The following is a 26,135-nucleotide window of genomic DNA, read 5'->3' as shown; positions in this document are numbered from 1 at the left end:
TTTTTTATTTTCTGCAATCAGCATCTTTGCTCGAAGGGAGATCTTCTTCCAAGGCACTTCTCAAGCGCACAACAAACGGCCTTCCCTGATGTACCATCTCTCCCCAGTTAACATCATCCATGGAAGTGACACCGATTTAAACCCTAGCCTTGGAAGATACACTATTAAAAAGGAAAGAACAATGTCTATAGGCTGACACAAGAAAACAGAAACTGTTTGCCCTGAAGATGAATCTTGAAGACCTTGCTTTCATTCAGCTCATCTTAGATTGCATCTCATACCCCTCTAGATCTTTACCTATAAGCTAGTTAGCTTTAAAGCTTGAAATGAATACTTAAAAATAGTACTTGCACTGTGGAGAGAGGAAAAAAAGGTAGCTGAGTGCTTATCCAGCAAGAAACAAAATACTATGGTAACTTTCAAACAGAATTTCCACATTAAGTGTTTGAGTTTTTCTGTTTAACATGGGTGTAGAAAATGTCATTAAACAGCACAGTGTCTTAGAGCAGGCCTTTTAAGGCCCCCACTTCCCCATATTATAATTAGTATTTCTAAACTGAAAGCTCAAAGTAGACTACACTTCAACCTCACTGGTGAGCTAATGAGAACTCACATACATTTGTAAGGCTTTGAAATAGTCACTTAAATAAAAGGTAAGATTGTAAGCAGCAATCCCAAACCCCTCCTATCACAGTGGAGCAAGGCAATCGGGCAAGAACATGCTTTGCTACAGGAGACCCTCTACAACCACAGCTCTGCAAGTTTCCATTCAAAAAGTTAAAGCTGTTTTCTAACGGAAGAGACAAGCTTAAAGACAGTGGCAGGGGGAAGGGGTGGGAGAGAAAAAGAAAAGAAAAAAACCCCAACCAAATAAAGAAAAATAAAAAAAACCCAGAGCCATTGCTTTTAAGCATTGGATTACAGTACCTAGAAGAAGGAAAATAAGCTTTTTGTCATGCCTTCAACATTATTCCTGAATATATCTGCATTGTTCTTGTACCATGCATACCCCAGAGTAATAAAAAGCACTTTAAAGGCTTCCTTCTCCCTTGCCATACTATTTTCTCCTTTTCAGTACTGAAGTACCATGCCAGTCTCAGAAGGATAAGGCTTACGTTAAAAAAAGAACACAACACACTTTTAAAAAAGTCAATGGAAGACAGCATCTTTACCAGCTGAATCTTTTTGGTAAATCCTGTCCTTTTGGAATTTGATACAGCCTGCCTAGATGATGATTTTGCTATCACAGCACCTCAAGCTCACCAGCACAGGTCTGCTTAACTTTCAAATGCTCACTTCTTAAGACAAGAAAAACCAATTACTTTTATCTGTGTCATTCTTTGCTAACGAAATTCAAAGTCCCAATAGAGGGGAAGGCATCTCATCAAAAAGAGGGTCTAGAAGACCAAAAAAAAAAAAAAAAAAATCTAGTGTCTCACCAAAGTAAAAGATGTTCTACTATTTTTATTACCGCAAGATTATTTCTAGATTGTTTCCCCAAAACCCAACAATGTCCAAGGACAGAAATGAAAATATGCACAATGCTCATGCATTCTTTTTTCAAGCTCTAGAAAGAGAAAGTTTGCTTCAACACTCTTTGTAGTTGACCTTAGAGACTTTTTTTTTTTAAATAGCCATCAGAAGAATTGACATCAGGAAAGCCAACACCTCTGCAGTATTTTCAAAACATTAGTCCCATGCTCACTGTGGAGTACTCCCCTGAAGATGCATTTGTGCCACCAACATAAGCAACGACATAATGAGAAGTGCTCCTTGACAAGTTTTCCTTATCAAAGCAGCTGAGTAGGCCCTGGAGCTGGACCGCACTTTATGTCCTTTTTGCAAACAAAAGGAGGCATTTGTCTCACTGATGCCCTACCAGTTTCATTACCGTTTTACTGACAAGATAATAACTGTAAAGTCTAAAACACTGGGGAAGGCCTTCAAAAGACTTCAACATAACACTTTGTTTTACCTCTAGCACAGCATTTTACTAGCTACATGTGACTCTGGAAAGACAACAGATGTTTCCTGAGAATCTGACTGCTACAGTGTCTACAAAGAAAACCATCACAGTCTTCTCACTGCTGCTAGTAGAGAAATTGTTATATTCAGGCATTACATGTTCCTTGCAAGACTCAATATCCTCACTTGTCAGTTCTGGTTTCAAGGTCCTTTGTTACCAAGGTATTTCTACCTATATCTGCTGAAGAGGTAGAACTCTTGCCCTTCTCTTCTCTTCTCTCCAGTAGTGGTGCAAGACAAGCCAACATGACCTCTATCTAGATAACTATTTGCTTAAGAACCCCTCCTATGAAAAAGCATCTGGCACTGTATTTACCTACTTCTTTCAGATATTCAGTCCTTAGATTTGTTGACAAACATACCATATACACTTTCTAAGCATTAAGAGCTTCACGCACTGCTAAACTAAAACAATAAAGACTGGAGGGAAGAATATTGCAAGTCAGAAGGCCCCAGTTGCATGAAAACAAATTCAAAAATGCATCTGTTCCTCTGACAAAAAACTCAGACAACTCTTGTCCCTGGGAGACCATGGGAGTTCTGCCGATTCAGTGAATGCAGTTTCTCTGTTAGACTTCAGATTGAAGATAACAGCATTGGAAAAATATGCAAGTGAAGACACTGAGTTTTTTAGCCCTCAAGCACTTTTTTTTTTATTTCAGACCCACCCAAAAATATTTTCAGAGGTTATTTGTAGGACAGTGACCCAGACATCAAAATCAGCATTAGTATTTAACAGTCTGTCAAAAATTAATACCTTCTATTTTGTATGCAAGGCAACAGCTTTTGGAAAAGATGGCTTTGCTTCACTTCTGAATAAGCAATCATTTCTAAATCACTCCAAGCTTTTCACGGTGTGTCAGATTTAAATAGAAAAGAAGCTTTTTCCTCCTTCATTTGAAGCTATCTACCACTGACAGTACTTTGTTAAAACTGTTGATAAAGTGAATTTTGTCTATGTTTTACTTTTATCTTGCAGTGTGCAGTTATATATTTTGAGTGTATTCAGGTATATTATGAAAAAAAAAATCACCATGATGCTTTAAACAAATTAATAAAAGGTATCCAAGATAGCTTTAATAAAAAACAAGAACTAAACAAAATGACTTGATAATCAGAATCATTTTGATCGGAGATTAAAAGCTCTTTTCTTTAACCATAAGCACAAAAAATGAAATTGAGCTTGCATTTTTAAAGAGAACTTAGACTTCAGTCAATACACCACAAAATGTTAAACATCAGCCCACAAGTCAATTTCTCCTTTAAATGCTTCTGTATTAAAATATTTCAGCAGTCTAATTTAAAGCAGATTTCTGTACAGACCAAAAAAATTTACCAGACTGATCATTAATGACCACATACTTCTTATAATCAGTTCTATTAGCTGCAGTTAGTTAATGAAAAAAGGCACACTTCCTAAAACCATCAAAAGCGTTTGACATTTGCAGTCCTAAGGAGTTTAGCTATTTTCCCTTTTTAAAAAACAGTGAAGGAAGGAAGCCCAGAGGAGGGAGATGTCCAGCAAAAGAGTTGGCCTCAATCACATCCTGCTTGGGCAGCTCTAAATCCAAGGAGAGACGAGCGTGCCAGCAGCTGCGAGCGAGGAGAGACAGCTGCCGAGAACTTTCAACCTCTGACCCAGTTTGAGCTAGAGCATCTCGCCCAAAGCATGCTGATGGCAGCACAGCCGCAGGGGACTCTGCCATCTCCCCAGCCAGGCAAGCCCTGCCAGTTGCTTTTTGACAAAAATGTTTATCTTTTTCTACATATGCTAAGAAACTTGCAAAGAAATTATTTACAGTAATATTCATCAATCTCTGAAGGCAGAGCTGGCTAGCATCACTGTCTGAAAAATGTCTGAAACAGTATCCCAAATTAAGTTTCCAGATTTTCTTGGAAGTTATTCAAGATATTAGAATCACTACCTGACCTCCATGCAGAGGCATATATAGAATGTCTAGCTGACAGACAGTCTCTGGGAGCCACAAGCATTCATTTGATTATAATTATCCATTTAGTACCTCATCCTTACCAAAACAAAGATAACACAGGAGGCTTCCATCAGCCAGGATGGAAACAAGGCATGAGCTCTACCACCCTTTCGACTATAAATCTACAGTGATGCAATCTTTTTCTTGTTTTACTAATAGGAAAGTCCTTTAAGCTTCACAATATTGCCATAAGCCTTTGATATAAGCATTACCCTTACCTAAAAGACTTCCTCCTTCTATTAATTACAAAGTTTTTCCTGTTGCAAGTTAATTTTTCCTGCAAAAGGGCTTCTTAAGATCTCATTTTTCATCTGAAGGATGCTGACTCATTACTGAGTTTCCTTAACTAAGGGTTTATTTGCACCCTCCCAAAGCTGGCCACTGGCATCAGTGAAATCATAGAACTTTGTGTTCAACCATGCAGAACACCACAGCCACTCAGGAATGGGAAGACTTGTTGCAAATAATGAACTACCATGAACTCCTTCACGGGCAAGTTGCCTACAGCTTAAGCCTATTCTACCTGCATAGTCTCACACCTAGAAGTTCATTTTATAAAAGCTGATAAACAGTGAGTAGCCATTGTTCTGATCACAGATGGCTAAAAACATTGGGAAAAAAAATGCAGGTTTTTATTTCAGATCACACTTGATCTCTTGACTTCAATTTAGAAAGTCAATCTGGAAGTTTGTAGAGATGCTCCATGTAGGATCTTCAATAACCAGAAGTGCCTCTATTCATTTTACCCCATTGCCAGCTTAGCTAATTTGAACATTTTTGAGAAAAAAAAACCCCACTCTTTTCTTCAAACATATATGCAGAAGAAGCTAGATTGTAAATTTTAAAGACATCTGACATATGTTAAATATGGAGACATTAGGGTCACCTCTCAATTTAAGAATCAAATTTTCTCAGGTATTGTAGCTCTCTGTGCAGAGTACACCATCAATCTGCATTCCCCCTTTCATAACTGTATATCTTTGTTCACGATGCTTTATCTAAACACCATGCATGTTTTATTTAAATTAGAAGCTAAAAATATTAGCTATTACGGACACTTTACTCAAGATTATATAAATCCAATAGTGACCCTAATCTGGCAACCATTATAACACAAACCACATGACTAGTGACCAGGACCAACTCAATCATGTTTAAAGACAATAGATGGTTTTAATATAGTTGCTTTTCTGCCACTTTGGAGAAGTTAAAAAGTGGGAACACTACAGTTTAAAAAGAAAAACAGTCACTGAATGACAACAAGATAAGAGAAGACGACTATTTCTGCAGATTATGACTTGCTCCCCAGAACAAACATCTTTTTACTAGAAAATGGGAAGCACATAACTGGTAGCATTGTGCACATTCTCCATTTCTCAGGATGGGAAAAACATGTGGATTTACCACAGTATTTTCATAGCAAATTAATGCTGTTGGCCTTATGCAAGTAAACTAAGAAAGAACACTTGTCCTCTCCCACTCAAAAAGGGAAACAATTTAAATACAGAAAATTGTATTTGAAAACGTTGAAAAATTAATCCAGTTTACTTCAGAGTAAATAGCACTTTGCTGCAATCTCCTAATTTTCCTACAACATTTCATTGTGTGACCAGTCCTGTTACAAGTCCTTCAAAAGAACCTCTCATTTTTCATTTTAGTTGCTCCCAAAAGGCCCTCTTCACCACGAAGCTCTTTCTAGAAGGTGGCTAAACACTGCTCCATTCACAGCCATTTGCACCTGCCAAACACTTATATGGAATATAAGAAAGGAGACAAAGAGAAAGCAGCTCTCAAGAGATTCAAGTTACTGTTTGCACCAACACAAGGGACGCTCACTTTCCTTATGTCAACAGATCTTTCAACTTCAGGATTGCATGCTAACATGAAGTTAATTATACATTACCAACTGCTCATCTTTAAAGACTGTGCCATTTTATTATTATTTTATCAAATTGAAGACAGACTCCCATGAACAATATATGGAAATATATGGAAATGCAACTTGGTATCGGGGGACAGAAATCAGTATTACCTTTCTGTAGTATCCCAGTAACTCCAAAATAAGTTCAACTTACAGTACTATTTTGAATCAAAAATACCTTGACTGAGATTAAAAGTCTAAGAGAAACAAGATTATATCTTTCAGAATTCTAAGCAATTTGTCACAGGTTACCCATACAGCAAGTATTCTAGGCAAGAAGGACAATGGAAAGATGAGTTAGATTAAAAACAATCAACCAACAAAAAAAAAAATCCAAAAGCAACAAACAGTTTGTTAGCACTAGAATAGCCATGAGTGCTTTAAGAGGATAAATTTTACTAGATTAATATCTACTTTGAAGAAAAACTGAATATACAAATATGACTATGGTTTTATTGCACAAAACAGGCAAAAGTAACCCAGAACTGAACTTCATAAAGGAAGCCTTGAGTATTTCACAGTCACTTTACCACTAAAAAATGTAGCATACCCTGTTAAATAAGGCAAAAATGTAACAGGAAATTAATAAAAGTTCTGATATTTTGACCTAAATGGCTTATATGCTTTTGGAACATGCATTTTATAAGTACTGAAATGTACTGAAGAAGGTACTAGATAATCATACAACTCACACTCCTTCTCAGTAACTACTATTCTTTAGATAAAGCCCCAGAAGAGTCTTTCCAGAGCACTCTATGGTTCTAGAATAACAAGGCGGAGATAATAGCCAAGAACTACAATATCTATGCATTCAGTTTTACAAGTTTTGTACCTAGAGTTGTGTGACGTTTACTCACCTGCTGAATAATTTTGGAATCTTTTGGAAGGTTTTCCCTGGGTGGGACTTTTCCAAACAACTTCCAACCAGGAGCACTTTGGACAGCAGGTTTGAGTTCCTTTGTCCTTTTAGTGAAAAAGTTTCTGAAAAGAGAGGAGGGTTTTCTTTTTGTTTATAAGTATATAAATATAAATTATATTTATACCCACTTACATTTCTTTAAATCACGTTCACCAACAGAGAGATTTACTGCTCAGAAAATGCATAAGGTGCTACCTTAGCTTCCTCTTATACTTTAAAATAATTAACTTGAAGTGGAGCAGCTTTCATTACAGGTGCTTTGATACCAATATATTTGTACTTAACACTCAGTTTTACCTCTGAATTCTAAGCTACTCTGAGCAGTATCAGAGCTCTTTTAGTAATACTGGACACTTTGTTAAATGTAAGTTAGCAGCATGAAACAGGTCTCAGACTTCTGTTTGGGGTTTGTTTTAGTGTATCTTGCAGAGCTATTTGGAGACTGAAAATAAAACAGCTGGAAATCATGGTGTAACTTATAGATTTAAAAAAGAAACAGTGAATTATTACTTCTACTAACATTTTCTGCAATCTTTGTACCTTCAACTTTCGTAACACAGACTAGAAAACCAGGGAACATGCACCCAGCTTCTGTTTAGCAGACAACCTTTGTCAGTGCCTAAAGCAATTACACTCAAACAGGCAGATGAGTGCATTGCTCTATTACTTCTTCGAAAGCCAACCACCACAAGATCATATTAGCAACCACTTGTCCAGGTACACAGCTGTACTATTCCACTCCAATCACAAGCTCCCACAGAGTATGCTATGTACAAGTGCTTTGAAAATGAAAGAAGTTACTTTCCAGAAACTTATGAATAACACAGGATTAAAAGTTAAGTAGTCTGTAAGGTTACTTCTCAAGATGCTTGCAAGTTGACCTCTAAGTGAACAGAATATGGAGCACTTTTATTAGAAGAGGGTTTAGTGCAGTGTTAACTAGCTAACCTTGCACTTTCACTCTTTCTCTGGAAAGAGATCCCCAGATTTATTCTTCATTTAAAGCATTTGCTGTGTTTTAAAATACATTTCCTTCTCAAATTGAATGCATTCACATTTGTGCACAGAAAACAATCTCTTACTGTTGCCCAGATAGAAGTAGTGTGCTTCAACAACCGCAATCTGTCTGAAAAGTGCACCATCACTCCTAAATTCCAGTGCTACCAGGGTTTCTGACCATGCAGCATAGTATTACAATTAGGAACTGTTAGTGTTTGTAAGACATTGTATAGCTTTCAAATAAAAATAGTTTTTTTCAGTTCCCAGAATGTCTTCTGTTATTTGGGAAACAAGCAAACATTGTCACAAAAATCCCTTCTGTGCAAGTTTGCGTGAACAGACTCTACAGATACTTGCGTGCAGTTGAAGATGTAGCCACCAGAACACAGCAAGCTAGAAAGAAGAAGTAGTAGATGCTGATAAAGCGTGAAAGTCTCCCAAGAACTGGTAAGCTCAAGACTAGTAGTCCTGTGGAATGTAGGAGAACCAAGAAACTCGGAACACTAAGACTGCTCACTCTATTCGAGGCCACCAGCACATGCTACCATCAACAACAGGTTGCTAAAAAAAAGATAAGAGAGAGCATTCAAGAAAGCACCCGCTACTACAAGGCAGGGAGTATGACATGACATACAGATCTAATAAAAAAAAAAATTCTCTGAAAGGGCACTTTATTATTATTTTTTTTAAAAAAAACATCCACATAGAAGCTGTTCGGTGCATCAGGACAGCCTGCCACGTCTGCGGAGGTCTCCCAGTTGTTGTTCGAACCCAGTAACTGAGTAAGCATGTTTGGGAATAATTGCCTGCATTGTATGAATAGTTACCTGCCCCTAAGGGAATCAAACTGTTACTATTAATAATAGCTTAATTAGTAGAAGGTGTTCTAGTAAGCGTTGGTTGTGATCTGTGCATCCCACAACTCTGTCTCCATTTGGGAAACTCGCAATACCTTAGTCCATCCCTGTGGAAGCAAAGCAAGCACCCAGAATACCAAACTAGCAGTTTCTGACACATGACCTGGAATGAAGGGCTGATGAAAAAGCCAAGGCATGGCACCAACATCTTTAAAAGACACTGTCCTCAGTCAGTCCCAGGACTGCATACCATTAGTGAAATGAACAGGACCATTCATAAGAAAAGAAAAGAAAAAAAAAAAAAAAAAAAAGAGAGATGTAAAAAAGTGTGCTTATGTAAATAACAAGGACTCATTTCACAAGTACAGGACACCTTTCACAGTGCTTTCCATTGTCTTCAAAAGGAGTCTTCAAAGAATCATCAAGAAAAAGTATTCTAAAGACCAACAACACATCACTAAATGCTACATTACAACCTTGCCCTTAAATCATCAACTATTGCAGCAGCTGTATTTGAACTTAATAGTAGGAAAAAATATTTTTTAAAAAGCAGGTATGCAGGAAGATACATTCTGGAGTACCAGTCTTGAAATAAAGAACAGCTCATGCATCTTGACTTCATGGATAGCCATAACCAGCCAGTCTCTGCACAGGCTATGGAATACCACCAGGATTACCTAGCAGTTCAGGTCCATTGCATGAGGAAGCTGAAAAGATGTATGCCTTGAACACCGATGGCAATCTGTCACTGTATCAAAGCTGTTTGATGATTAACCAGGAAGCTGGTAGATTTAAAAAGGAAAAATGTGTAAACACACAGAAGGTTTTAATTAATATTTCTGTACAAAAGATTTAGGCATGCTCATGGCTCTTTCAAGATTTTATTTAAAAAAAAATTTAAACAAATACAACATATAAACAAACCTTCAGGAACACAGTTCCCACCATAATGAATCTTGAGGGCTTTTTAAAAAATATTTCTTAGTGTACTGAATTAAGCGAAGGCTCGTTTTGCTTTTTATGAATGCACAAGTGAAAATATACAATTTTACTTTTACTGAAGTCTGTTTCTTGTGAAGGCAGAAAGCTGATCAAAGTTTATATCATGTCAGAATAAACCTCACATAGGAATTCTAATCCAAGAGAAATTAATAGGAGGTTTACAAATAAGCTTTGCTGAAGATGGAAGGACGCTTTTAATACATTGTTTCAGCAGCTAACAGCGTCACATCTGATGTGCTGTTGACAACAGTAAAGCCTTACAAAAGCCCTGTTAAGGAACAGCATCTGTGAACGCTTACAAGTTGCATTCACTGAACTGCAGGAAGTGTACTGGTTTGATATATTTGTTGCTGCTTAGAATATTCATGAGTTTCACTGATCCCAGGAAAAGTCATCCATTGAGACTGCCTAGAAAGTCAATAGCATTTTGGTACAGAATCTCAAAATCCATTTGAAAACCTCAAAATTCCTTAAAAAGAAGCCTACGCTTTAGAATGAATAATGCTCTCTCCTGAAAGGACCTGTGGGATAGAAGTATTAAATTAGTTTGTTGAATTAAGCTCTAGTTTACAAAAGCCCAGTGGAAAAGCTGCAAGCTTTTTTTTCCCCTGCTAGTTTTATATAACCACACTGGAATGCATATTAACATTCTCAAATGTCACTCAAAAATGTTTCAGTAGGTGCAGAGAAGAGCTTGAAAAGGAACTGAAGCGCTGCAGAATAAGAAGCCATTGCTGGCATATACCAAGACATCCCTTCCTGACATGGCTTGGATGACACTACACAAAAATCTATGGGCTCTCACGATCACATAACTACAGCAGCTGTAGTAACAGCTACAAGTGGCAGTTTTCTTCATTATTTAACAACATTGCTTCAACTACTCCTGCCTGTGCCCATGGCACTCTCTGCAAGAGTTTTACCATCCTGATGGTTCAGTAATTCAAAGATGTTAACCACTTCCATAGCGGTATCAATACGATGCTCTAGTAATGTAATTGCTTGTTTCCACTCTGCCTTTGCTTTTCAAATCACTTTTTTGTTGCTGTTTAAGATAAATTTGTGAAGTCTAAGTGCAGTTAGAATTAAGTTTCAGAAGGAGATACATAGAACTTGATATTTGAATGGGCTTTTTCTTGTTTACTTTGGGGTTTTGGCTTCCCCCCTGCCCCTCCATAAAATCTGAACACAAAACTTTCGTCCACTTTTTGAGCCAGCTATGTGCCAGACCAAGAGGATGACAGATTTCCAAGTTTTAGAGGAAGTTACTGGAAAATACCAGAGACAATTACTTCAATCTTCCATTCAACAGCAGGCTAGAAACTGGGCTGACTTATTTGCACAACAGCCACTCAAAGAAAGCTGAAGTGCTTTGAACAGCGGCAACCATGAACATCAGCAGGTAGAAAAGGCACCAGGCTGGGTACAACTTCAGCACTCTCCCCCTAGGTATAAATGACTCAGTTCTCCACAGGACCAAGTAGTCTTGTGATAGTCTTTTATCAGACCAAAAAACATCAAACTCAAGTTTTGTTTCAAGCTGTCATTTTGCTACAGTTCTTTTAGCATAGATAACACACACTGACCTTCCCTTTCTACAACTCCACTGTGTGTCAGTAACAGGCTATGAGTATTTTGCTGCTTGGTGCATCCCAACAAAAGCTGAAGTTGCTTTCCTTCCCACTCCAAAAGCACATCCTTGGGTTTCGAATCTTAACTTTGAGCCTCAAAGGAACCTGCCAAAAGAATCATATCTGATGATTCAGAGCCCTGATGTTGTTGAGATATACTACTGCATTGTTGGAAGCAATCAACATTATTTACATCTCATTTTTCCCTAAAACTCCCATTTGAGTCCAGTGTTCTTAACAACAATACTTGGAAATAGCATTCACAAGCTTTTATCTGCCCTTAGTCTTTAGTTTTAAAACAAGATATAGATCCTGACTCACCTCTCCACTCTCTCCATAAAACTGTAACCTCTAACCTTTAAACTCATACGTTCAACATCACCTGTGAAGTGCCAGTCCCAGCCTGGAATGCTACAGAACTAAAGGAAGTGTTCAGCAGCACAGCTATTCTAACCCGTTAGAGAAGCAGGAGCATGAACTGCCCTAGAGCCACAAAGGAAAAAGAAAATAGTAGTTTAGAAATCTGTGAAATGCAACTAAGTTGCAAGATGGCAAGCTAAAATGCAGTCCTGGTGCATATAGCTTACTCTGCATTGTTATGGTACTCTGAAGGTGATTGCCTAGAAAGCCATCCTAACTGTTTAGCCAGAGAGTCTAGTAATGCAGTTCCAATCAGATTTTTAAAAGGCATAGCAAACTCAGATAATTAGTCAGCCAAAGCAGACAGGCGTCCTAATAGGGATTTGCCTCCTCCACATCGACGGAAAGGTTGCAGCATCATTCTACTTATTAGGCGTCAGAGAATCAAGTCATTAGAACTCCACCTTCAGATCCAAGCTTTACCTGTTCTGCTGGTTTTAGTTACCTATATACAAATTCCAAGTGCAGAGGAAGGTTGGATCTTATACCTGAGCCATCTGAGTATCAGTGTGAAGCACAGTAAAGTGAGCCTATCTTTCTAAAATTTGATAATCCTGCATGACAAAAAGTGGCAAAAATCAAGTGCAAATACTGAGACAAGGATACGGTCTCAGAAGAGAGACTAAAACATGATCATCATCTGAACAACCAAGCATGCCTTTCTTACAGCTCGCTTTAATACACAAATCTAATTCAAAATGTTGCGCCATTTTAGACAACAGAAAACTATGGGCATCGCTAGAAAGCAATACTTGCAAAACTTCAAGCCTTGAAGCAGGGCACCAAAGAAACTTTTTTCCCAAATAAATATTCAGAATTCAGGGTTATCTTAGAAATAAATGAATACTGTGTTTAAATCTTGATACTGAAAGCTAGACTACTATCCTCCAATTTACCTCCCTTGCCAGGTAACTTTGGCCTTGCTCAAAATGTTTATTCACCAATTCACAAATACAATAGCTCCAACAAGTGACCTCTTAAATTATATTAGAGTACTAAAAATTACTTTAGAAAAAAAAAAAACCTTGCTGTTAAAACATTTTTCTGACTTTTACTCTACATACACAACAATCTGGTTTACTGTAATTGTCAATCAACAATCATTTCTTCTCATTGCATTCACCTTTCAAGATCTATGATAACAGGGAAGTACTGAGTAAACAAGGTTTGAAAGCCGCAAGCACTCACAAAGGAAGTGTGGGTTGATCATGTTTTCCTTTTTATTAAGCATCCAGTACTTGTTATTAGACACTGCATAAGACAACCTTCTCATGTTAAATCCAGTGAAGTAAGACACAAACAGGAAGGAATCAGCATCACATCAAGAGCATCCTTACTCTACCCTGCAACTCTTCCTCTCAGAATCACAAAGGCTTAGAGGAAGAATTCGGCATAGAATTAATGCTACAAATGAGCACTGAGTTGGGCAAAAAACAGTCTAGGTTTTCTGTTTGCTTGTTTTAAATATAATTACAACAATGCAGTCAAAATCCCTGGAAGTTGCATTTCTCTGCAATAATTGAAGTAGACTAGAAATCCACTGATTCCAATAAAACATCATAATTTGTAAAAGGAATGGGAAGTAACAAGACTCATGTAAAATTGTATATTACAATAAAATTGATTCAGAAGGATTAGAGTTCTGCTTGTGCACATAGTCTGTTCTTGCTCCATCCCTATGCTAATTTTTAAATAAGCTTCCTAGACATATACAAAATAGCTCTATGGTTGAAATTTGAATTAGCTGAAAGACAACTTGATAAGGAAACTACTTATGTACCTAATAATCTTTGTCCAGAGAGCTGTATCAGGGAGGAGCTAGAAGAGGTATGTCCCACGAACTGTCATAGATGGATTTTTACTGGTGTAGCATTAAAATTAATAATTTTGACTTAAAACCATACTTTTGGGACAGTCTGCACAAATTCTGAAGACCTCTGCAAGCTTGCAATTCCGTATTCGTCCATGACAATAACTAAGTACATAACAAGAATGATTACATTCACATTACAATGTGTAAAACATAAAAGCTGCTTAAGAACACAACAGAAGTTTTCTTCACACTTAAGTTTTTTCCATTCTGTTAAGACTGTATGTGCAACAATTTGGAAGCAACAGCAGAAAAATATTGCTTGATTATAGACAATTAGCTCCTCTGCTTTAACCAATACTTTTCAATAATTTACATAGAGAAACAAACTCAACTCTAAGCATAAATAATTAATCACTAAAAGGAAACAAAACCTTTTTGGTTAGCCACTTACAAACCTTGCAGAGCAACACAAGTAGGATTCTATTTCTACATTCTAAATTGTTTATATACAGTACACCATTCGTAGGAATTAATAAAAAAGTGTCCCAAAAGTTACAATGTATGTTCAGAGTGCACATAGTAATTATTTCTTAGACCAATGGACAGAGTGTCCCCGTTATTTTAGGTCTGAATTATATTACATTATCCAAGAGCTATTTGCTCACTTTCACATGCTCAGAAGTGTTTTCTCACATTATTAGCTATGGCTGGAAAAGCAACATCAATACAAAAATATTAAGAGCAAATACTCTCTACTTCACATACATACTTTTCAACTCATCCTTTACGCTCAAATTTCAACTTGAATTTGTAAGTTAACATGTAAGTGCTTTTAGGTTTAGTTTAAAATTCTTAACACAGATTTAGAACAAAACATGAATAAATTTAGAATTTATTACATATTCTACATTTTTAGTTTGAATAATGTCAGTCCACTTTGATTCAATACACTTACACAGTTGCTCTGAGCACAAGTTCCCAAGCTCTGCCGTATACTGGGGGAGATGAGACCCAACTGATTTTACCGGTCACATCTTCCACCACTTTGCTGCAAGGAGAAGCTAGACATCAGCTGCTCTAAATTTCGTTACCCTCAAACACATATCTATTACAGGATGTTTCTAGTTTCAGCAGCTTTTAGCAGTAAAGATCTCCTCTTTCTCTCCACACCAACACAACTCAAAAGGTATCCCAAACCACCCTTTCCAAATGAACTTCAATGTTTGCATCTGTAATACTCTAGAACTTCAGTCGTAAGTGCTATACAAGCAAGTTTTTGGTTTCCTCCTCCTCCTCCAAAAAATTAAAATAAGGAAACAAAAAAAATCCTAACCAGGAGAGCATGCACCTTCAGTAAGACCAAGCCTGCAGTATTTTTTTTTTTTTAAAAGAAACAGACATTTCCATTGGCATTACTGGTCAACTAAAGCCTCAGCTACAATTAGGTATACCTGAAATCTAACGAGCTGTCAGGGAGTAGCTGCTAAGGACTGAGGGGTAGGGAAGAAGGTGGTTTCTGCCCTCTTAGAGAGGACACAAAGATTAACAGAACTTATTATGGAACTGCACTGAAGAGACTAAATTAGATCAACCCTATTTTTCAAGCTCCTAGTTGATACCAGTCCCTAAGCGGCATTACAAACCCCGCTGGCAAAACACTTTTACTACAGGCACACGAACACCTGGGAAGTTTTGAGTTGAAAGCATTTAGCAGTATCACAGAATACTCTGTACAGAACACTTACTGGTAAACAGTATTTCAGCAGTCTACATTATACTTTTAACAAGAAGTGTTGCACAGCTCAGCTCTGCAGACAGGCTCAAGCATTTCAAAACATACAGTACAGAGGCAGACACATACGCAAGGTGACAGACTTGGTTAAGTTTCAGAATGCTCAAGTACAAGAAGAGTAAGGGAAGATAAAGTAAAGGTGTAGCCTTGCCTTTACTTTTCAGAGTGAACTAGCAAAATAGTGCTCTATGCCAAACTAGTCTATTACCTTCATATTTGATCAGGTAGTTCAGCAGCTATTTTGACTCAACACCAAACACTAAGGTTAATCTTCTGTAATAATAACCAAATGTCACCTGTCCACAAAATCTAAACCAAAATCCTAGATCACAGCTGCAAGAAGTGTAGAACTTCTACCATTTGACTACTGATGTTCTGCTATTTCTTGCATGGCCAGGAATACTTATTCCAGCAAAGCCACAGCTCGTTAACTAGCAACATACTATAAGCAAAACAGTGCTAGAGGAATAAAACTCCTTCCTCCCACACAGACATAATGGCCAAGCTGTTTCAGCTCCACTAAGGGGAAGCTCGTTTCTCCTCCTTGCACCAGCCACGTCCTACGCTCCCTTTTGCAGCATCGACTCCGAGACTCTCCATACCTTGCAAGTCAAGTCAACCCACTAATCCCACAGAATGCCATCCACATTTTCTCACCCCCCAGCTTAATGAGCTACAGCAGCTCACAGAGGATCAAATAAATACCAGAAGCAGGGAAGAGACATTCCCTTTGTTTCCTGACAATAGCAAGTTCTTCAATGAGCTCACCAAGAAATCTTAGGAAAGTACAACCTAATGAAGCAAACTACCTAAAACTGTTCTAGCAGTAACTCACTTTCAGCTAAGGCAAAAGTCACCAGCTTTATTAGGGCAGTCACTATACCTACAGTCCAAATATTCCTATATGAGATTCTCATCTTTGTCTTGAAAATGTAAGATTTCCAGCCTTTGACACAGCCTACAAGCCTGTGAACTGTAAGTTCAGGGCAGAGTTTCATTTTCAAGACTGTCCCAAGAGCTGGTGACACTTACTACTCTGACCAGGCTGGTTAAACCTCATTTAATATTTTTCCCTTCTGCTCCCAGACAGAATGTATGTTGACTACTCAACTGTGTAACAGTACTACAAAGTACTACTGTACTACTTTTGTAGCCACTCACTGTATCAGGTTTCTGCTGTAGTTGGCAATTCACAAAGTATTTTATGTCACTGCTTCAGTGATAAATTGTAGAAATACTACAAAATGCAAGAATCCCTTTTTGATCTTAGACAGTTGATATTAATACACAAGAGCCAGATTCTTTCAGTTTCGCCTGACAGCTTTGCGTTTTACAAAGTGAGGAAGAAATTCTCCAATCTACCACTCAGCTGCCTACAGAACTTGAGAAACAGCAAGTTGCTAAACACCTGAAGTTTACAACAACAACAAAGCTAGAATCATAGAATCATTTAGGTTGGAAAAGATCTTTAAGATCATCAAGTCCGACTGTTAACCTAGCACCGCCAAGTCCCACTAAACCATATCCCTAAGCACCATGCCTACAAGTCTTTTAGATACCTCCAGGGATGGTGACTCAACCACTTCCCTGGGCAGCCTGTTCCAGTGCTTGACAATCCTTTCGGTGAAGAAATTTTTCCTAACATCCAGTCTAAATCTCCCTTCGTGCAACTTGAGGCCATTTCCTCTCATTCTGTCACTTGTTACCTGGGAAAGGGAGATCAACACACATCTTGCTACAACCTCCTTTCAGGTAGTTGTAGAGAGCGATAAGGCCTCAGCTTCCTTTTCTCCAGGCTAAACAACCCCAGTTCACTCAGCCATGCAAACTGGAGATACTTTGCACTCCAGAATCTCCACTGCTTCCCATTTCACAGGTAGCAACCACCCGAATACCTTTGGAAGTTCATGGTTATTCTGGTCTGCAAAGCTTTCTGGCATCCAGCATACAAACAGCTTCATTATTGCCCAGCAGCGAGACAGACAAGGTCCTACATTACTGGATGCATTAGGCAACTGAAGCAACACAGATAGGACTGAGCTTTGCAGGGTCTGAGACTTGACCAGGGGGACAAGCTCCTGGGCTACAGAAAATAGAGGAGCTGGCATCAGCAACGGTTTGCTGTTCTTCAAGCACAAGAAAGACGTGTGAAGTACAATCACCCTTCTCCCATAGCATCTTCCTTAGCACGTCAAACAAGACCTCAGCAACAGAGGCAGCAGCAGCCTGGGTTTCTGTGGCTCCAGCAGAGGCTGAAGGGCTATAGATGTTCTGTCGATCTCTATCTCTGATGCCTTTTCTCCTTTACTTCTTGACAATCACTTAGTTTGCCTACTCCTATATTTCCTTCAGGAAGTTTGTTTAGATCAACAAACTGCCCTAGGCAAGGGGAGCCAAGAGAGCATCTTTTATTATACCACCTGATCACGACAGACTCTTTCACTTACCCGAGAGCACATTAAATAAAAGTTCCAAATATAACAATGGAAATTGAACATGATTACTTCTTAATAAAGGAGTACATTGGAGAAGGATGGAGAAATATCTGCAAACAGCTTCCTCCCATAGGCTACATGTATTATTTTCAGTGGGGAGGAAATAAATTTACAAGTCTGAGTGTTTGGCTCTCAGAAGTTCTGGAAGAAGAAACTCATCTATGACCATCAAAACTAGTTTTCTACTAATTGAAGTCATAAGTCCATCCACACAACATCCATCCACCTCTCACACTGCTACCCCAATACCAGGCCAGAAGCAATATGCTCTGCAGGTGGTTTGCACACCTGACTGGTTTCTGCAAACAGAGAGCCAATTAGCAGAGTCTCTCTTTTGCAGGCTCTCCTCATGCTCAGCCTTCATTCAAAACCCTGTAGGATTTTTCAGTTGAGTCCTCTCAATCTCAGAGAAGTTTGAACCTGGCTAACAGGCTGCAATATTAGAGAGACTGGGCAGTAACTGCCTAAGCTTCACTTCCTTAGAAAGCAGTAATAAAAAGGCTGAGAAACACAGCACAGCTTGAGAAGCTTAAAGCAATGCCTACCACCCAGTCTAACAAACTTGGTCCCTTCCCACCTGGACAACAAAAAAGACCAATAAGGGATAAAAAATGATACGCTTTATATCATAAATATCTGAGCAGTTCCCAGAAACTGAGAAGTAATTTTTGCATCCATGTGAAAGAAATGTGACCAAAATCCTTAAACTCCTTTATTTTTTTTAATTCTTAAATAATCAAGACAAAATAGCCTAATGAATAATTGAACAGCCAGAAAAGCAAAAGTATAAAACTATCATTTTCTTAGAGGCCAGCTGTGATTAAAGCGACCTCCTTTGGTTGTTGTTTTCTATGTAAAACATTCTCCTTTTAGTCATAGCCTGTTCAGAAGAGAGGTCCCATACACTTTCTCACACTACTCTCAATATATTGAGTCTGTAAGAAATTCTGTGATACAAAATAAGCAAAAGAGACCAAGGAATGAAAAAAGCCTTCTGAAAAATGAAGATGGGAGAAGATGCTTTCAGATTAAGTTTAAATGCCTCTGCAAAACACTCCTTAGCGAAACAAGCTAGGACTCCAACAGCACACTAAATAGCAATTCCAGCTGCTTGGCTTGACCCTCCCCCCCCTCCCCCCCCCCCCCCCCAAAAAAAAAACCAACCAACCAAAAAAAAAACCCCCCACAGCATTAGTTTAAGGGAACCTACTTCGGAAAAAATCCTACTAGGACTATAAGACACCTAGTGCAGTTATCTGTACCAATGTAGAGTATTACACCGTCTACCAAGTGTAGAAATTGCTAACAATACTTTGGGTAGCTTAAATGGATGAAGATTACACACATGGCTCTAAGGTCTTAGAAGTGACATCTATTCAGCCAGCTTTTTTTGAGGGGGGAAGGCAGGCTCCTGACAGAAGTTGGAGCAATATAGCAATCTGATACCTATCCAGAGTTAAACCAGCATACGATTCTTTTGCTTGCGCACCTGAAAGTTAACTTTGTTTGGGTTGCTACTCAACAGACATCCTAGCCAAAATAACATGTGTGCACAGCATCTTACATACCTATGGTGAAACACCCATTGCTAATGTTTTTCACAAACATTAAAATCTACACATCATGATGTCTGGGAGTGAAACTTTCTCAAACAGGCATTTTCAGCTCACAGACCTTGAGGACTTGCTCATTTTTGTGAGCAGCTTGGAACAGGTTCACTAATAAAAACAAGCCTGCTGCCATATAGATTTCATTTTCTACAGTGGGATTCGCACTTGTGAGAGAAACTTAAGTGTGCAGAGTATTTCAGTGGCCTTTTTATAAATAATAAATAAAAAGTTTAGATAATTTGGCTAAGATTTTCCATGTACACAGTTATTAAAAAGTTGGGAGCAAAAAAAAAAAAAATGCTGAGCATTCATCTTCAAAGTTTGCTACAGTTTGTTTTACTTTAGAGATTACCCCTACTTGTCATTATATATTTGTTACTCATATGACTGAAAGCCAGAAACTGGCAAACATGTCAACACAACTTCATAAAAGAAATCATTCTTAGCAAACAGTGAATGAATAATCTACAGAGAAGCTTCTCATTTTGATAATAGGAATGCCTTTTCCTATTTATATCAAGTTAATTATGTCTCTAACTCAAGAAAAAGAATACTGTTTGAAGTTAGCCACAGATTTGGGTCCAGGTGCGCTTGCCTACATTCTCCAGTCAGCTTTAATTCCAATCAATTATAAGTATCCACTTGTTCATTTAAGTTACAAGACTGTTCAGAGAAAGGAAAAAAAAAACCCAACAAAACAACTAGGTCCAACAAAGACAGAAGGGTGAAGGATACTCTCACAGTTTTGGAGGGGGGAAGCTTTGTTGTATTCTTAGCTCTTCTCTCCAATTATACTGAACAATATATTCTTCAGTGTATTTCCTTGACTTGTTAGAAGCAGTCTGTACCTTTTTTTTTTTAATCTGGACAGGGAAAAAAACAAAAAACAAAACAAAACAAAAAAACCCCACAACCAACTCCAAAATCAAAAACAAACACAAGTCTTTCAGGATGTCAGCAGGAACTGACCAAGATAAAAGCGTAGGCAATACAGGAATATAAATTAAGTATTGTGAAGTGCTCCCATCAATCTGTTCTTTGATCTTTACACAAACAGAGGCTTAGAAGATCTGTCGCAACTAGGACAGCTCATTCTCCACTTGACTCTTATTTTTGACCAAAACCCCACAAAACAGATTTCTTCCCCATAGATGCGCAGTACATCCCCTGAAGCTTCATGCTGATTTATAAAACAGAAAAGCTTTTCATACAGAAAGAAACACTGATTCTGGTATTAAACATTCACAAGATGCAACTGTAGACTAGATATATGCCTATGTAGCACCAAGAGCTGCAAGTGCTACTTAGCAGTAAGTCGAAATATGAACTACAGATCTATAGACATTGCTACATACGCAAGTAAGAATATGCAGGGAAGTGAACCTCTTCGCAACCCTCACAGTCTCTGTCAAGGACATTTGTAGGAGCAATAAGATTAGCGGCTTTTGAACAACTACCTACTTACTGAATCACAGAACTGTGTTTACAAAGAGGGAGAAAAAGACGTGAGCTTCAGTGATTCCCCAGTTCTTTGTTCCTACATATACTGGCTCCCTTCAACCTTCCAACATCTCCATGACTGAAGATTCTTCAAAACTTATGGACAATAAGCACAACTGTTCTGGGTGAGGAAGGAAGGATGAGACTGAAGACAGGTTCTGTAAGCACGTGTGTGCCAACTACCATACATGCTTACAACCTCTTACATCTGATGCTCACAGCACATCCTAAAGACCTACGAGAAGCAGCAGTTAGGAATTAAGCTATTTCATCAGGAAACCTTGTTAGACGAATTCTGGAAAACAAGTATTTGGGAAAATGGTGCTTTACTGCAACAAAGTAAGTATTACTGCTGTTGTTAACAGTAAGCTTTGAATCCAGGAATAAGAAAGTTTTCCAACTACCAGACACCTAAATTTATCTAGTAAATATACAATTTAGAAAGGAACAATATCTATACAAGCTGAGAAGATGCCTGGTACATACAAGTAGAACTATGAAGCACAGTTCATCTTTAAAAGAGGCTCAGACTCACTGTGGCTTTATCTCAGCCCTGAAATACTCACTGCTGCTTGCGCTTTTTGGTCTACTGTTCTGCGTTGCTTTGGGGGATAAGGTATACTGCAACCAAGGTAACCATCACGGCTTTAATTCAACTGTCCACGCAACATTCCTGCTCACTGAACCATTCTGTAACCAACAGCAAGCCACTGGGGCTACCCAAAAGTGATCCAATAACCCAAAACAGAGCGTTGCATTTGTAAGCTGCTATGTAAGATGACAAACCACAAGAACAGTGCCTATATACATATATATATATATGACTGTATTATGAATCATACACAGGAGTACAAAGCAGTGACAGGTGACTTCCAAGAAGCCACTTAATGCTCTGACCATAACAGTAGCACAGTTGAGACAAGTGACCATAGTCACGCAATTTTCCTTGCCATGGCACTCTGCTCCACATACCCTGATTTACTCGAGGGATCCCACTTCACATGCTGAGAGAAAGAGGTAGAACAGAAAGACAGCAAAAGTGATTATTTTTCAGTTAAAAGTTGTCAGTGTTGATTTGACAGGCTTAATAACTTGTCACAAATACAACTTAAGATCACAGGGCCAAACAGTTACCTGGAAAAAAGAAAAAGCTTTAGTCACTGATGTAAGCTTTCCCATGATCTTAGAATAATTATTACTGACAATCCTGAGGGCACAGCCGCTTTTCCTGTCGCAAAGCTCAGGTAAGATGCTGCTGTTGGCAGCTGCTCTCTTCTCCCCTACCTCACTTCATCAGTTTCTCCTCCGGTTCAGTGAAATGAAGATGGGCAATTAACGCGGATGATTTCAAAGAACTGCAAAGCAGGCCAGTCTGATAACTGAAGAGATGGGAACAAGCAGCTGGAAACAGCAGCCTCCTAACCCAGATCTGCCATGACCAACTCAGATCTGCCATGACTGAACAGTTCGTCTGACTGAGCAATTACAACAATGAAGCTTCCACATTGAAGGCAGCGGGACTTCCCTCTTCCCTTCTCTCTCTCTCTGTTTTTAAATAACAGCAAGAAACATCCACCTTTTAAAATAATTTCCCTATAATTATGACTATTAGAAAAAGCAATGGGAGCTACTAAATTTTATACAGTTTGTAAACTAGACAAAGAGCATTACAAGTACAAAACATCCTATCTGAGATGCTCCAGAGTGCTGAAATACCTGTGTTTAGCACACCCAGTACCTTTTCTCGTACACTGTGGGAGCAGGTACACGTTCTGATGAAACATGAATGAGTTGCTCTTTCTTAGCAAGTAGTTTTGATAGAACATGGCCACCCAGTACAACATAAACTTTGGCACGCAACATCATATGGCTCTGCACTCATTCAAAAATACAAGCAGCCATCTGCTGAGAAGCTTCACAAGGAGGTACAGGTGCTACCAACATTCAATCACAGGACAATTTTTATACAATTTTATACTGAGAGCCAAGGTATTTCTCCTTCTAAGAACTAAAAGAAAAATCGACTTACAGTGGCAACTGTCAATTTTGAGTTAATCTGAGTAGTTTAAAAAAGACTAAGCTCTTAAAGTATCAGAAATAGTTCAGAAGATAAGAGCTACTTAAAAAAAAAAAAAGATGAAAGTTTTATTACCACTTTTCTAAGCAATGGAGACTACAAACTCCAGTATTACCGTATCTAGAGACAAATCTACCATGGAAGAGAAGTTTGGGGTTGTTTTTAAAAAACAGTTTAAGTGGGTCTTATTAGAAGATCTTATTTTGGCTGCTCAGATGAAACCAGCTGTAACTAAGGCACTTTTATGAACACACAGACAGAGCTGAAGGTAAAGTCTCTGGAGCCAATATTGCTCACCACTCCAAACGCACAAGAGGCAGAGACAGCTGGGCCAGTCAGGGGCTATTAAGTTGGCTCTCTGGCAAATCCTTTTTTTTGCTGAGGTGCCAGTACTATAGCTTTTGCCAAGATAGAAGCAATTAATTTTTTTCCATTTATTACCCAAGCCAGTGTATATTGACAACAACTTCTGCTGCACACCAACACCAAGTGTTTTCCATGAGGAAAATTCTCCAGAATTTCATTAAGCTATCGCTTTGGGGCAAAAAGCAGCAAGTACCCATGTTACTGGCAGAGGCATCAAACTTACCCTGCAACTGCCACTATCCTTATCCTCAGGCAGGAATCCATCTCTCCCTTTCCTGAGGTTTGGCAAAAGGAGCCTATTTCTCAATTTGGGATCTTGCCTTGCCTCTTCCATATCAATTCTTCAGTTAATAGATTCAACCTTACTCTTTCTTCTCAAAACGCTTAAAGACCCTCTGCACTATCAGAGCAACAGTCACACAATAATGATAACCCTGGGGTTTTAGAGAATAAAAACTGTTCTAAATTTGGAAATTAAACTCCCTTCTTTAAACAAAAGTAAAGCGTGCTATAAACTATTATGCTCAAGACACATCTCCTGTGTAGTATGAGTGAGTGATGCTATAGAGTCCCCAGGTAACGAAGCTGGATGGTCTAAAGCTTTTGGTTTGATGCTAGAAACTTAACAGAAGTCCAATTAATTTGAGCACAAAGCCCAGTCCTTGAAGCTTGCTGCACCACACTTTGGAATAAACAGGTAAAATGTATCTACACTGTCAACAAGTAGCAAAAGCTTTATGAGCCGTTGCAACTTCCACAATGATTCTCAGAATTGCCCGAAAGTAACTTCCAATACCAACAATTTTCACCTTGCTCCCTAAGCAGTTTACCACTGTGTTCATTCTGATGGTAAAACTCCCTGCCACAGGAAGCAAACTCCAGTTTGAAATCCACGTAGTTTGTAGCAGCAGAAGTACCTTTATCATCTTGCCCTCACGCCCAACGGAAAGCCTCTTTCCTGCCGAGGCAACATTTACCTGGTGGCAAAACATCCCGCCGGAGCTGGAATCGCTATCATCTTACGAGGAGCAGGACAGCGCCGACCCGAGCCGCGGTCCTTCACCAGCCGCCGTGAAGGGGCCCGGCGACCTTAACCCGGGCCCCCAGCCCGCCCGCTCCCCGTGGGGTATCGCTCCCCCCGCCCCAGGCTCAAGGCCGGGCGCTGTCGGGGGCTCCGATACCGGCCCCGCCGCCGCCCGCTCCTTTACCTGGCGAAGAACTCGGCAAAGCTGCTGCCGGCGCCGGCGATGCCCGCCCGCCGGGCCCTCTCCGCCGGCTCCTGCGGCGGCGCCGGGGCCGCCGTCCCTCCGTGGGGCAGGTGCTCCGGGGCGCTGCGGCGGCGGCTCACCTCGTAGGTGTTGCGGGAGTTCAGGTTCACATCGGTGAAGCCGAGGGGCGCCGGGGGCAGGGCAGCGGGCTCCGCCCGGCCCCGGGAGGTCCGAACGCCGGCGGCGGCCTGCGCCCGGCTACCGGCGCCGTCCCCCGGGGCGACGGGCGGCGGTGACGGGGGGCTGCTGGCCGCCGCCGCCCCTCCGCGCCGCTCCGCCTCGCTCTGCAGCCGGCAGCTCCTCAGCGGCTCCTCCAAAGCGGTTCCCGCGGGGCCGCCGCCGCTCCCCGGGCCGGGCGGGCAGGGGAGGAAGCCCCCGTTCTGCAGTTTCGCTTCCTCCGGCCCCGGCTCATCCCGTCCGGCTCGAGGGGGCGGCGACGGCGGCGGCTCCTCCGGCGGCGGTAGCAGCAGGAAGCCGACGTCCCCGTTGGTCATCCTCCCGCGGGGGCCCACGGCGTAGGCGGCCCCGTTGGCGGGCTTCTCCGGGCAGCGCTTCCCACCCGCCGCGGCGGGGCCGAGCGCCGCCAGGTACCGCTGCAGCAGCCGCTCCTGCCCCGGCCCCGGCCCGCCGCTCCTCCGGCTCAAGCCCCGGCTCCCATCCCGCTCCTCGTCCTCCTCCTCCTCCTCCGCCTCCTCCGCCGCCGCCGCCTCCATCCGGCCCGCGGGAAGCACGGCTGCGCTGCCCGGAGCTCCGGCATCGTCCGGCCCCACCATTTGCCGCCGCGGAGCCCCGGGGATGCCAGCGGCGCAGTGGGGCGGGGGGCGGGGGGGGCGCGGCCCCCCCGGTGCGGCGGGGGCCGAGGAGGGGTGGGGCGGGAGCGGCGCGGGGCGCGCGCGCGCGTTCCTCCGCACCGGCGGCGCCGCTCACCGCGTCGGACAGCGGCCTCGGCGGGGGCGGGGGCAGCGGGCCCGGCTCACGCAGGCGCGCGGTGCCGGCGGCGGCCCCTCCACCCGGAAAGTCACCATAGAGAGGCAGGGCAGGAAGAGCGCGCCCGCCCTCCCCGGCGCAACCACATCCGGCACCATAGAGATGCCACCTAGACAGGATCTTCCCCGCCAGAGCGGTGCCTCGGAGGTCGCTTCCCCCCCCCCCCCGCCCCGTTACCGTATTCCAGCTAAAGGCTCGCCGGGCGCAGCATCTAACGCCTTCGGCCGGCGCGCCGCGCCCCCGCCGCCACGGAGAAGCACGGCCCGGCGGCCTCCGCTTTCCCCGACTGCGCCGGGATTAAACATGTCTGCCGGACCCTCCGGCTGCCTCAGCAGGCTTCGGGCACGCCGTCTCCACCCGCGCCGAGGGTCGGTAGCCGGGTCCGGGTAACCCCGGCGCCCTATCCGGCCGGGCCGCACACGGGGCACCGCTCCGCACCCCGCAGCCCCGGGGCAGAGGACG

The 26,135-nt window shown here is 41.1% G+C and overlaps 1 protein-coding gene across 2 annotated transcripts in view; it reads right to left on the bottom strand.

Moving 5' to 3' along the window:
• Positions 1-25,459, bottom strand: part of TBC1D12 (TBC1 domain family member 12) — a 50,416-nt gene extending 24,957 nt beyond the window's left edge. For both annotated transcript variants that reach the window (XM_086752462.1, XM_086752464.1), the window contains exons 1-2: positions 24,627-25,459; positions 6,795-6,918 (exon numbers count right to left, since the gene is read on the bottom strand). In XM_086752462.1, coding sequence (XP_086608588.1) covers positions 6,795-6,918; positions 24,627-25,459 — 957 coding nt within the window. The remainder of the gene's footprint in view (positions 1-6,794; positions 6,919-24,626) is intronic.
• Positions 25,460-26,135: the final 676 nt, after the last annotated feature.

Source organism: Chlamydotis macqueenii, chromosome 7 (genome assembly GCF_036417535.1).
Source record: "Chlamydotis macqueenii isolate bChlMac1 chromosome 7, bChlMac1.mat, whole genome shotgun sequence".
Taxonomy (NCBI): domain Eukaryota; kingdom Metazoa; phylum Chordata; class Aves; order Otidiformes; family Otididae; genus Chlamydotis; species Chlamydotis macqueenii.
The sequence above is the reverse complement of the archived record's forward strand: the minus strand, read 5'-3'. Positions and strand labels throughout refer to the sequence as shown.